Below are 14,987 nucleotides of genomic sequence, written 5' to 3' on the forward strand. Positions count from 1 at the left end.
TTTCCGCTCACTTCTTCGTGTACAGTTAAAGAAAGAAACTAGCTTTTCTCTCAGGGTTGTTCAAGATCCAGGAACTCATAAATTCTAATGGGTTCTATTGGGTTCTGTTGCAGTACCGGAACCTTTCTTCTCACATAATTTAAATTCGGTACAAGTTGCGTATTGTTTCGTTGAAAAGAGGTTCTTGCACCGAATTTAAATTCATCCGGGAAAAAGGTTCTTGGACCGTATAAAAATTGGTCTGGTAAAAAGGTTCCTGGACCGAATTGAAATACTTTACAGATGAAAAGGTTTTTTACGGTCCAGAACCCATTTACGCTTGCTGATTTTCTCTCCTGGACCGGAATTGGACCTTTAAGTTTCTGGACCTTTAAGAACCCTGTTCTCTCTCTCTTGCGCTCTTTCACTCCCTCTCTCCCTCCCTCCCTAACATTCATTCTTTCTTTCTCTCTCTATAGGTTAGAAGGAAAAATGAGGAAGAGAGAAAGGAAAAAGGAGAGAGAGATTGAGAGAGAGGAATATAGATAGAAAAAAGATATAGAGAGAAAGAGGCAGGGATGAAGAAGAAGAAGAAGAAATATGAAGTCTGCCTCAATCTCTCTCTCTCAAGAGGTGGGGAGGGAGAGAGAGAGAGGGGGGCAGACTTCATATTTCTTAAGAGCTGGAGACCGAGAGCAGGTCTCTCCCCAGCCATGCTGCTAAGCAATGATGATTTTAAAAGGATGGTATTTTGTTCTATTTTGATTTTGAGCGTTCTGCCCTCATCAAGATCCCTCAAGTTCTTTTTCTTCCTAATTTTGGGTAATGCTACGTCGTTCGTCATAGTTATTCATCAGCAGCGTATATTCTAGGCTAGCTATGCTATCTGCGAAGCCTTAAGCATAGAGAGTAAAATACAGTAGAAAAATATAAACATTAGAAACTGTGAGTAAGTTTACTAATTTTAATTAAAAAAAATAATGGCGATTCTGAAGTTGCAAACCTGAATTGTTAGGAGCTGGCAACCTGAATTGTTAGGAGTTGGCAACCTGAATTGTTAGGAGTTGGCAACCTGATTTCTTATGAGTTGGCAACCTGATTTCTTATGAGTTGGCAACCTGAAGTCTTATGAGTTGGCAACCTGAATTGTTAGGAGTTTGCAACCTGAATTCTTATGAGTTGGCAACCTGAATTCTTATGAGTTGGGATCCTGAATTCTTATAAGTTGGCAACCTGAATTCTTAGAAGTTTGCAGCCTGGCTGACGTTGGAATGGTTTCCTTGAAGACGTCAAGAACTAGGAAAATGGATGTGTCTAACCTGGGATTTACGTGAGCACAGTCTTCTCATTTCCTCCATAGCCTAGAACCACGTGTCATAGGAAGCTAGACAAGGACTTGCACTCAGCATACGCCACTGTTATTCACCTCTTTTAGTGTTTTAGTTTTTATAGAAAGTTGAGTGCGAGAAATGCACCTTTCATCCTCTACCAATTTTTATTTGCCTTTCGTTATCTCTCCCTCTCTCTCAAGTTTTCTTTATTTACCTCTTCCCCTCTAACTATATCAACTATATTTTATTTACGTTTCTCACTCTATCTCTTTTATTTACCTCTTGCCTCTCCATCCCTTTCTCTTCCTCTTCTCAGGTTTCTTTTATTTGTCTGTCTCTATCTTTCGCTTCCATTCCATTATTTTCATTTTGTACCAAATTATCTTTATTCTTGCTACATAAGAACCAATCTGTTGGATACTCGGAATGAAAATACATAAATACCGAATTTTCACATAAGTAGTAACCTATCCAAGAATACTCACTTGCAACGGTTTTTAGACCAAATTGAAGTTTGTCTCCGCATAGAAAATGCCCGAACAAAATAAATCTCACAGTCCATAGCTGCACGAAGCTAGGTGCCGGAAAAACATGTACAATTCTTGTTTACTTTTCTGCAATGTGACGTCATCAGCATAGGCGTAGATTCGTCCGTCCACTTGGGGGGCTAAATGAGGCTAATATTATTAATGCTTTTATCCATTACGAAAATCACAGTAGCCATTCTCCTTGGGAAATAGGTGATCTGCACATCATCTTTACGAGGGGTGTCCCATAAGTAGTGAGCCTGGTAGGGTTCCCGTAGTTCAATCTGAAAATTATTTGGGGATTTGAAATAGCAATTCTTTGTAAGTGTATATACAAAACGGCGTCCAGTTCTAACCATCCTATTCTTCTGTGCAGGAGCTAGAAGTGTGCTAAGTGCGTAACGTCAGAAAAATGAAGAGATAAGAGATACGAGCAGTGATCAAGTATCTGTTGAAAAAGAGGTTGAGTCCCAAGGAAATCCATGAGGATATGGTGATAACATTAGGAAAGGATGCTCCATCCTTTGCCACAGTGAAGAGATGGGTAGCCGAATTTAAGCGAGGGAGAGTGAGTGTGGAAGATGACCCTCGCCCAGGCAGGCCAGTGGAGATGCTGACACAACAAAATGTAGAGAAAGTGCACAAGATTATTCTTGCAGACAGACGTGTGACTGCGATATATTGCAGAGGAACTGAAGATGTCAAAATCAACAGTGGAGCGCATTGTGCATGTCCAGTTGGGGATGAAAAGGGTTTCTGCCCTTTGGATTACAAAACTTCTCACAAGTGAAGAAAAGTTGACAAGACGCATGATCTCAGAAGAAATCTTGAGCTGTTCCATGCTGGTCCAGACGGATTTGTTGAACAACTTGTGACTGTTAACGAAACCTGGGCTCATCACTATGTACCGGAGCCAAAACAGGCATCAAAATAGTGGAAACACCCCGGCTCCCCCTCCCCAAAGAAGGCAAAGTCCGGTCCCTCTGCTGGGAAAGTGATGACGACAGTCTTCTGGGACTCTAAGGGTGTTTTATTGGTTGATCATCTCCGAAAGGGAAACACCATGACCGGAGAGCATTATGCTTCCCTGGTGAGGCAATTACGGGATGTCTTGAAGACTAAGCGACGGGGAAAGCTCTCTAAAGGGTTGATTCTGTATCACGGCAATGCACGTGTTCACACATAGCTTGTTGAGATTGCAACCATCCGTGATTGTGGGTTCGAATTGTTGGAACATCCCCCTTATTCACCCGATCTTGCTCCTTCAGACTTGAATCTCTTCCCTATCCTGAAAAAAGCTTTGGGCTGTGTGCATTAGCAGTGTGATGATGACGTCATCAGTGCTGTAAGTGACTATTTTGCAAGCCTTGTGGAAAGCTTTTAGGAGACCGGGATATAAGCTCTGCAGAAGCGTTGGCAAAAGTGTGTGAACCTGCAGGGAGACTACGTAGAAAAATAGGTTGCTATTGTGGTCCCATCCTATTCCCTTCTAGGGTAGGCTCGCTACTTATGGGACACCCCTCGTATTCAAAAGATATGGAATTTTGCTTATGCCGTGTTATGAAAGGAATGAATACACTATTATGGAGGTTGCAAATTTATTAAGAAGCACATTTCTTCTTTAGGATAAAGAAGGTATAATTTTAGTTTATTATTATTAGGTAATCCAGTGTTCATGGTAATGAACAAGTTATAATGTTGCAAAGCAAAGCACCAAGAAGCACTTGTGATTAGTTCCATGGAAAAACTAAGACAAATTACATTATTGTCTTATCTAAGTGCTCCTTTTTTGCACTTGAATTCTTTGCAATCCGCTGCAATGTCTGTATCTATGTTCAATAGTATCTTCTCTCATAGTATCTTGATCTTAGCCATATATTCAGACGTTTCATTGGAGAAAAACACCGTTCAGCTGTAGAGGAATACACTGTGCAATGTTGAACATTTTGTGCAACTGAAAATGAACACTGTCCAGGGTGCAATTTGTGCCTCCACACTATTACATCAACCACAGGGGGAAACCCTGTGATGTATGAGGTTGGTTGGATATACAATTAATTGAGTATTAAATCCTTACCAAAATGTATTCCTCGCCTCAGTTATAGATAAAAGTTTGCACAATAGCTAGCAGGTTGCGACTCTAATGCCAAGTAAGTTGCCACAACATACTTAATGCTACAATCATATACACGAATGTTTCAAATTTGATTTTTCTCAAAATAATTTAACAGATGAACTATGTAGCTACCCAAAACAATGCTTCCTTAAATATATTCACAAATAAAACAGTATTTTATCTTTTAAAGAAAATTATATTCGTCACAAATTATAATAATTATTGTTATTGCATGGACACGCCTACGTGTAATTTTACAATAATGTCACAGCATGTGATAACACATTTTGTTTCACGTAATTGGTGAATACAAGTGCTTTTCTACTATGTTATGAGTACGTCGCAAACGTATCAATATTTCAAGTTTCATAAATATTGATGGAACACTTAAATGGCCATTATTTGTATTATCCAAAGGATCTGTATTCTTATGTTAAACTTGTTCCTTTCATTGTAGTTACTGTTTGAAGTTTTCAATAGGTCACCATATGATTTCAGCCTCCCTTACCTGGAGCTGGCTATAAAATACTTATCTGTCCGGTTTCAAAATATCAAGATCACTCATACACCACCACTTGTCTTGTAGATTCCAGGGTATGAAATGATATAACTTTTGCTTAAGAACCACTATTTCTGTTTAGGTCCATTATTCAAGCTAATTTGGACTTATGTCGGCCAAATGTATAAATTTATGTCCCCGACTCTTATCTGCGCGTCCTTTTGGCAGCCATTTTTTGTTACGAAGCCTCGAACCCGGTATCCTTCACTTTCAAGTTGTGACATGGACACACAGACTATCGAATCATTACTTTCTTCTACATCACGAATGTACCTTTTAATAGAAACTGCTGTAAACTTATTTTACGAGTTCAAATATGTAATAAAATTATGTTTCATACAATTTTAAGACATTTTATATTATTTACTAACCCAAAATAATATATTTTGTATTTTTATTGTCCTTATGTTATTGCGATATTTCCGATCTTTGTACAAAGTGATTTGGCAACACTGCAAAATAGCCATGAACTAAGATCAACCATAATTATGCATTTTCTTGGACGAATTTCATCAAAATATTAAATTAACTTCAAATTGTGCCTTTTTTCATTGCAAATGTATAGAAAACCTTGTGAAACAACTGTGAGTACTAATTAGCAAAGAAAGATTACAAAATACAAGAATTACTGCTACAAAATTTCCCGTTCTTTGCCATGCTTGCAATGGAGCATGAAAATATAAAATACGAGCCAATATTTTAATTTTGAATAACTTTTTTAATATAACTCTGATAATGATGAAATTTCAGAATCAGTGCTTATTAATTATGGGGAATGAAATAAAATAAAAGCCTCCACTGAGAAATGAAGATTTAAATATCCAATCTTAGGAAATTTTGATGCACATGTAACAGTGCATCTGAATGGAGTGGTTATAACACCCTTGCCCCCGCGAAGTTATGCTTATGCTTTGGGATCTTAAGAAAATACACTGAATAAATGAATTAGGGAAACTAGGAACTCCAGATTATTACAAAATTGAGAACCTCTTAAGTTATTGAATTGTTCGCGACAGGTGCGACATTCTTGGTCTCTAGAAAAAAAGTACATACTTATACTAAACGTGCACTAATAATAATTAATGGCGCGAAGGATACAGAAAGTTGCAATTTAGGTGATATATTATTCAATTATCCTCTAAATCTAGACTATTGATTGGTTTGTTTTATTTTACTTCGCTCTTCTGCCACTTTTCACTAATTATCATGGACGTCCGCAGGATTTTTTCCAGGGAGGGGCAAGGAAGGTATTTTTTTCCAGGGGCAAACAAGGCACATTTTTCCCAATAATAGTATTGTTTCCTCAAAAAAAACATTGCTTAAATTTGAATTTATCGTATTCATACAATAACTAATGCATATTGTTGTGGCTGAAATGAAATTATATGTCAAAAATATATCATTTTTGGTTGACTTTCATTTTCCAGGGGGGGCATGGACCCCCTTGCCCCCCTTCCGGACGCCCATGCTAATTATGAAGATTTTTAAAATGAGAATTCTCAATCAAACAACTTTTATATAACCCTCTCCAGGTGACCACAAAAGGTCACCAAGTATGACATTCAAAGCAGGTTTTATAAAATCATTTTGCATATACATGCATCCTTTAATTTTCTTTCTCAAATTCAATAGAGTGTGACTTAATTTCACATGTGAATTAATTTCACAAACAGTATGAGCAAAACATCAAAGAATGATTTTCCAATAATTTCTTATCTCCAGACGATGATTAAGATTTCTTGCTGTTATATAACCAGCCTAAGCACTTATCTTTCCACGATAATCTTCCTGTGGGTTACTTGAAACAACATATAAGCTTCTTCCTACCTACAGAAGAATTAATCTAACCAAAGACTCCAAGAAGTACCTGAGATTTCTAGCGCAGCATCATTAGAAGTGATCCAGAAAATTCACCCGTCAATTTTAACTATAATTCCCTCGCACAATGGAAAATTCAAATAAGTCCCGCGCATCTGCATACATATTCATGATGTTGCGCAACATACATAAATGCCTCGGAAAGAAATGATGCCACTAACGAACTGCAATGATCATTTAGTAAAATAAATGCGCGCGATTGAATCACTTCTACACGATTGCGACACATTTACTTTCACACAACATTCAGGTGTACATCTAAATAACTCGTACACAATGACTGCAGATCCATCGGAACTAACTTCACTTTTCTATTCTGACGCCTTTTCCCCCATCAAAACTGTTATTTTATTCAAGTCTTTACAATGAATTGTTTTGTTATTTTTAAACCTACTTTATGCACATATAAGCTCATCGGGACTGGTCCTACAGTTTAAAATGGGATCCGAACCACTGTGCAATGTGCCTCCATCAAGTTTCGAACCAGAGTCCCCTTAATTACAGGATCATGTCTCTCATATCTTTTTCATGTTCAGAAAAACTAAATTGTAGGAAGTCATTGTTGAAAGACTCCATTTATGTTAACACTTTATGCCAAGCCGCTATTGTTGGAAAGCAACATTATTGTTTACCATGCGCTTCGAGGCGGAATATCAATATATCCGGTCACGGATATCTCCTATAAAGGCTGGGGGTTCGACGTGCTGACCCCACGTCACCCCATTACTAGTTGAAGTCGGGAGATAGGCTAAGGCCCTTCCAGGGCTGTCGTGCCATGAGTTATTATTTAATAAATGTAGTATTTTTTTTTACTTCAGCTTGCACTAATTTTGATACGTACCATCTTAATTTTATTTCTTTCCTTCGATAATGCCTAATAATGACCTGGAAAGAAAAATAAATGTAAGTGCCATAAATAAATCAATAAATAAATATATTTTGCTACTAACAGCTAGAATTAAAATTATAATAATAGCTTAACATTAAGATTATAATTTTGTAAACCTCAATTTGGTTTTCAAATGGATTGTGCATTTTTTATGCATTACGAATAAGTATATTTACTCTTAGGAAATTATTTAACTACTTTGACTGCTATCTACACTTAAACACTTAAAGTACCGGTATTTCATATACGTTCGTATTCGGCTCATAACATTCTCAGATTTTCACAAACACTGTGAGCTTCTACGGACAGTCCTGGGTTGTAACGATCCCATTGATTGAAAGATGTGAAATGTTCTATTGTTAAAATTTTGCTGTCATAACTTCCACGGCGTTTAGCGAAAGCTATCGCATGGAATTTCTACATACAAATGACCACCAAATGCGAATTTCGACCATTTCTCAACCGTGGAGGCACATAGTCATTTGGATCCTGCTTTAAACTAGCTGTAGTCCCGGTTAGCCTATCTCTGCATAAAGTGAATTTTAAAATAAAAATAATAAAATTTAACACATTCGACCTTTTCGTGGCAAAGAATTTTACCTCAGTAAGTGAACTTCAATACTGATCGTAGTTGCTAAAATAAGCGAAAGGTGGCGGGGCAATCTATTATTAATAAATAAAAGAGTTTTTGTTGTAAGGGAGCGCAAGAACTTGATATAAACATTAATATTATTTGATCAACATATAAAGACCAATAACACATTGACTCTATAAATAATGAATTATATAACATTGAATACTTAAGAAATAAATCACAGCGCCTCTCTATTAAAGTTATATTATCTTATCTAATATACCTACCACTAATCATGAACGCTAAATCAGAATCAATCACAATAGTACTATTTCTTCATGTGCCACATTCAAAAGTTTCTGGAGACGCACACTGTTTATTTGTTGAGTAGTTTTAAGGACGAATCACATGGAACTAGATTTCCAGTAGGAAAGCTATAGTTGGCGTCAGACTGGCAACCTGCAAAGCTGGTTCTAATTGCAACTGGCTTTGTCTGCTAGATTCTGTGGAACAGCCAATCAGAGCGAAAGTTTGGTCATGTGAAGATAATCTGTGCGTTTGACAAATAGTTTCTTCTTCTGTGGTTTTCTAGTGTTGTTTGGTTTTGTCCGCTGCTCGATGACAGAAAAAAAGGTTAAATTCCTCTGAGAGGAATTTATCCAAAGCGATGAGATTTGTACCGAAAGATGTGATTAGCCGATAATGAAAATCCTTATTATAACCAATGTATTGAATGTTGGACATATTTAATTGAACAAAACATTCCTTTATTAATGAATCGTGCGAATCTCATGTATGGTTATACATATCCGAGTTTATTAAAAAGCTTGTTGAGTATACCTTTCTTTCGAGCCATTAAATACTTAAATAATAACAGTTGTAGCTTTTCTCCTACGAGTTTCTTCCCAAGTGGATCGTCCATCTTTCTAGCTTTTCTGCTCTGCGCAATGCAGCGGAGGCGCCAGGATCTAGGGATGCTGAGGGGTGCGGAATGAAATTTAGGGGGTGCGATATTGAAAATATCGAAAACATGAAACATGCATGCAAGGGAAGCCACAGGACTTTTTCTCCCAGGAACTTATGTTTTACCCTTATTATTATTGCTGTTGTTATATAAATCATAACATTTAAATTGAATTGAAATTACTTTAGCGTTGGTGCCGAGTTCAGGCTTGAGCCCACTATTTAGTTCTTTTCCACGATGCACAGATATGAGAGACCACTTCTGAGTATTCAATTTATGTGCGTTGGGGAAAAGAAAATCGCTATGCAACCTGAAGTTCTACTATTTGCAAAGAAAGTAACGCGTACAATAGTATGAAATCATGTAGTCAGTTTCATGTAATTATCAGACTGCTTGCCTAACATACAGAGCATTCCCTGACATTCGCTACGAGACTCGGCGGCAAGCGGCCCGGCATCAGCGCTTGACTTTCCCGGTGAACGGGGTCCGCTACAGTCGCACGCTACAGTCTGTTTTTTTTTTGCTCTCCCTGCCTTCGCTCTCTTTCCCTTTCTGTTGACGTTGCAGACTAACGCCAGTATAATCCTCACTCGGAAGTTGTGTTGTGTCGTGTCCGTGTGTTGAAGATTGTGGCTTAATATGGTACCACAAAAGTTTACATTACAACAGAGGATTTATCTTGTCAAGTGTTACTTCGGAAAGAGGAATTGTGGAGAAGTGCGACGACGTTTTGCAATGAAATTTCCTTGTGTTCCCGTTTCACATAGGGCTACTGTATTAAACCTCGTCAAAATGTTTAGAGTAACAGGGTCACTTCTAAATAAAAGTTGAAAGAAAAATGGGGAAATCTAAAAAATAAACTATACAAAGACAATCCGCACACAATCCGTGAGTTAAATGAGAGTATTGTACGAGAAATCGGGAGAATTACAGTAGACGAACTTGCACGTGAAAATGACAATTTCCTTCGGAGATGCCAGCAATGTGTTGCAGCAGAGGGGCATCATTTTCAACACCTTCTGTAGTCAAGGTTAGTACACATATGAAAACTGTAATTTTAATAGCTGACTCTAGCGACTTTCGCAGACCCCGTTCACCGGGAAAGACCTGATGTCGGGCCCCTTGCCGCAGAGTCTCATAGCGAATGTCAGGGAATGTTCTGTAGAAGTGTGCATAAACAACAACAACCGGGGGGGGGGGGGACAATCATCTCGATACAACCTCGTTAAATAATTACTCGGGCACAATCCTATGATCTACTGAAAGCAACTAAAATTTTTGTTACTGTGCGAATTTGAGAATAAATGAAGAACAAATAGGCGGAAAATAAAACGGTTTTTATCAACAATGCTAAACATGTTTTTAAAAAACATGAAGCAACTCACACTGAGCTTTAGGCAATTATCGAAAAAGCCACCTGAATAAACAGAAGTACAAACAATTCTTACCAACAATGGTGATGAAAGAAAGACAACACCCACTTTTCGCTACTTTTGTCCCTACACTATGCTAAACCTTATCCACAAAGGGAAATATACTGTCTTTGCCCCCTCAGTTTTGACACCTTGCCCTGCCCCCCGCTTTGGAACCGAATCACCGCCACTTGCCGCTGATATTTGTATGATCGCCGCCACTACAGGAAAGTAAATTCTATTTCTCTTTCAGGGCCAATGGATTGCCTGTTGAATACAATAACAGCGGTATCCAATAATGTTCGTCTACGAGTAAACAACGATAGTCTACATTCTACACGTACACAATTTTATACACGTAAATGGCGTAATCTATGTAAACAACATGGCCAAAGATGATAACTTAGCAAAGGGCACCGTGGAAGTGAAACAAAATTAAAGTGCGTATCAGTTGCTGATGTGTGAGGAGAACTTTTCATACTCTTTCTTCCAAATTCAAGCAATTTCTCACCTAGGAAAAAACCTAACATAGGAAATATTCTAGCGTTTTATGGGGAAAATACCAGTCTTGCCTCATGACTGCCATCTGTTGTCTTTTTTGCATACTATTTATCTTCTTAGTTGATAATAGAAGAGAAGAGAAATTTTGTTGAAAATATGATTCTTTTCAGTTCGTTAGGAACCAATATAGTTGAAAATGACACTTTCCTTTCATGAAACCCTTAAAAATTAATTTTAATGTACTGTAGATTGTCTACGTAGTCTATGTAAACTACAAGCCAATGTAATCTACGCGTAGATTACGTGTAGACAACGCATGTAGACGTAAACGTATAGTCTACGGCACATCACTGCCGGTATCATTTCAATACCTAACATTCTACGCTCAATTGGCAGCATTGTTTTAATAGCATAACTGTATAACATTTCATTAGCTTGCAAATCAGTTCTGAAAAGGGGGTGCTGAAGTGGTGCGGAAGAAAATTAAACTAAATTAAAGGGTGCGCAAGCAACCCTTCGCACTTCCCTGCTCCGCCCCTGTTTCAATGCCTTATGGGATCAAAAATAAACCGAAAACTACGGTAACGACTACACAGTCCAAGTCCGACTGGAAAACCCAGCAGGCAGGGTGTGAAATCATTTTAGTCTGGAGGGGGGGGGGGAGAAATATATTAATCTACAAACCCCCTCCCGGTAACATTATAGTATAGGGGTGACAGATTTCTTCAAATTTACAGGAGAAAGTACTTACGGAAATCATTTTCTGTAGCGTTGTGGAAGTTCGTGAATGTAGTTTTGATCCATTTTAATGCGAATACATGTTGTTTTGTGCGAAAATCTCTGTCCGACACGCTGTTTCTGCTTCCGCCATTTGCTTTCTGCATGAGAGCACAATGTTCCCCGTAGTCAGTGTTTCAAACTCGCCTTGTTTTCACTAGAACATGACGTGTCGAGTATTCTTTTTTTAAACTATGTTTGCCTAACCTATCTTAACCTAACCTAACCTTACGGAAAATGTTCTTTGGGGCTAACGTGAATGGTTTTTGGGGCTAACGTCAATGGTTTGAAAGGTATTAGCATAATTTCAAATCCGGGCACGAACGTAGATATTTTTCGGTGAACGAGGCTGCAACACTGCATAAATCGACAAAACACTCGCACAACGCGCACTGAACCAGTATGCTATTGCCCGCCATAATGTGTTAGAGAATCGAAATAACGAGTAACAGTAAATGTAAGGAATAGACATTATCTTAGTTAGAAATGTATTATTTCATCTTAGGAAATGTTCCGCATTCCAAAATAGTACGTTAGCAATGTAAAAAAGTGCGAAATATATGATTTATAGGTGTCACCCCCATACTATAATAGTACCCCCTCTCCCCTTCCCCTCATATACGATATACATATTTATAATGTTATTAAAAGTACAAATAAATTACTAAATTAAAAATATATTATTATTATTATTTATTAATTCCACAAAATAATTGTCACTTTTATATATATCAGATATTATAAAGTAGCAAACTACTTCCTTTACTAACTGGTTAAAGATGTTAATACATTATGAAATAGTTGAATCTTTTATGTGTAAGTTCTTATTTAGTTTTTGCTTTATGTTAATATAAATCAATTAGATTTCATAGTTATTATTGTTTTGCATTCTTCATTTACTTTTATTTTGCGTATTGATGTAGATTTGTTAATGATCTCATGAGAGAGAAAAAGCATAGAACCCTCACAACTACAAAGTGACATGTAAAAATAATGGAAAACGACCGATGTTAGTGTGGAATCCATTACTTTCGGGGTCGCTACGATGAATATTATAGTGAATTTTTAAAAGATTTTACTTTAAATCTGTATACTGTACTTATACTTTTAAATACCTGTAAATGAAATTAGTTACATTTTACACTATAGTTAGAATTCACTATTTTCCTGTCTAATAGAAGATTGTCATAAATACAAGGCGTGTTAAAAAAAGACCGGATTGACCGCAAACTACTTGATGGAATCAAATGGACACAGTTGCGCCATCTAGCGGCATCTTTGTGAAGTACATTGCAACAAGGCCCCGGAGCTTAGTGCAAACCGTTCGCGCGCGCGAGCAACACGTGTCAGAGTTTGCAGCGGTCAGTGGGACATTTTGTGGCTGTGTGAAAAATGAAAGATTTGCAGGAGCAACGTGTGTGCGTTAAATTTTGTTTCAAGCTCGGTAAAAGTGCCACAGAGACGTTCACAATGCTTCGGGAAACCTTCGGCGATGAAGCAATGAGCCGATCACTGTGTTGTGACTGGTGCACTCGGTTCAAAACTGGGAGAATTTCGACGGACGAAGATCCTCGAAGTGGGCGACCGTCCACGTCAACAGACGATGTTCACATCAACCTTGTTTCGATTGGCAAGAAATAGTTCATAACGAATACGTCCCACGAGGACAAACAGTCAACAAGGAATTTTATGTGGAGGTTATGAAGAGGTTAAGACGTGCAGTGATGCGGAAAAGGCCTGAGCTTTGGCGGAACCAAAACTGGAGGCTACACCACGACAACGCGCGGGTTCACACCGCTCTACTTGTGACTGAATTTTTGGCCAAAAACAGGACGACGGTGATTCCTCAGCCTCCATTTGGCTCCGGCAGACTTTTTCCTCTTTCCAAAATTGAAATTGATATTGAAAGGTCGTCGGTTTGACACAATTGATGACGTCAAACAAAAATGTACGAGGGACCTAAAGAGCATTCCGGAAGCAACGTTCCAGGAAGCGTTTCAAAGCTGGAAGAAACGTTGGGAGCGCTGTGTGGCCAGCCAAGGACAGTACTTTGAAGGGGACAAATATGAATAAGATGTACATGTTCAGGTAAAGTTGCTATTCCAACAATCCGGTCTTTTTTTGAACACACCTTGTAAATACCCTGGCAACGCCGGCTAATCAGCTAGTAGATATTATATTTTCCCCTTCTAAATGGTATTTCAGGTTAAGCTTATTAGTAGGGGGAAATGGTTCACAATGTGTTGATTTTGACCATAATGACGGGAAATATTCACTTGTTTGTGCAGTCTCATTATCAACACCTCGGCCACCGGTCTTCGACGTTGAAACAATTGAGGTGTCTATAGACAACAATGTCAAAGTAGTCGAGAAACAGTAGCCGAAGGAGTCTGTTTGCCCACCCGTGCTAATTGACTGGCCTCCCGGGCATGTTAGGCAAACATATCAAAGAACGAGACGCTGCTCCATCAGCCACTTGAGTGGCCTCTCGACCGCTGGAGATGCAATCAAGACACGCATTGTCCGGGCGTCACATGGCAGCCTCCCCCTTGGCTTCCTGCTGACTTGCTACGTCATTCCACGACTGTGATGGATTTCTCGCTCTCGCTGTCGAATGCCAGGAGTCGTTTCAGTCCGTTACAAGAATGCTACCAATATACACGTGGCTCCCGAAAAAAAACAAAAAAAACCATTGCTTAAGCCCGCTTTACACGAAAGCATTTTTCTTAGAATATTTCTTAACATTTATGGCATGACCAAAAAGCTACCGTGTAAAGTGAGCAATGTTATGGCATTTCAGATGCCATGGCACTTCTCAACACTCTATTTCAGTAGCATTTTTCGTAGCAAATACAATTACAAGAACTGTTGGACCCAAGATTGGAATATCGTGATAAACATTGGAAACGTGAAGCGCTTCATCACTTGCAGAAAGCAATTAGATGAACTTTGAACGCATACCTGGAATATATGAGTCATCTGAAAACTTTATATCATTCTTTTTAAATCTCTTTTACCTTTCATAACATAAAATTTAAACATGACATTACTCTTATAATTTTCATTTATCGGGAACACATTTAGTCTTAAGTTGTAGCTTTTAAATGTTTACGTTCCTCTTTTCTTTGATATATACGTGTTTTGCTTCTTTTTTTATTGTTTACTACTTTCAATATTTTAATCTCAACCGCATAATTTTACAGTTTAGTTTCGTAAATGTGAGATACGTTCTTGTACATAAGCAAAGTTTAATTGTTAGTAAATCAAAAAAACATATTCATAAGTTTCTAATGATCAAAAGTACTGGAAAAAGCAGAAAACTTTTATTTGTATTTGTAACCTTTATGCATCTGCGGATAAATGTAGTGAGTTTGCAACCTCTCTCTGCTCTGCAATCCTCCAGAAGTTACTTCTACCGTTATGCCTCCAACAGAACCTACCAACCCCCTTGAAATGATCTCCACTGTTCTATAGCATGTC

At 38.1% G+C, this 14,987-nt stretch overlaps 1 protein-coding gene across 1 annotated transcript in view; it reads right to left on the reverse strand.

Moving 5' to 3' along the window:
- LOC146004821 (uncharacterized) overlaps window positions 1-14,987 on the reverse strand; it is a 69,416-nt gene that overhangs the window by 17,997 nt on the left and 36,432 nt on the right. Inside the window, exon 2 of the mRNA XM_083143844.1 lies at window positions 7,232-7,275. Within this exon, the coding sequence (XP_082999970.1) occupies window positions 7,232-7,234 (3 nt within the window). The 5' untranslated portion in view covers window positions 7,235-7,275. The remainder of the gene's footprint in view (window positions 1-7,231; window positions 7,276-14,987) is intronic.

The sequence above is a fragment of the Lepisma saccharinum genome, chromosome 22 (genome assembly GCF_977018435.1).
Source record: "Lepisma saccharinum chromosome 22, izLepSacc3.1, whole genome shotgun sequence".
Classification (NCBI taxonomy): domain Eukaryota; kingdom Metazoa; phylum Arthropoda; class Insecta; order Zygentoma; family Lepismatidae; genus Lepisma; species Lepisma saccharinum.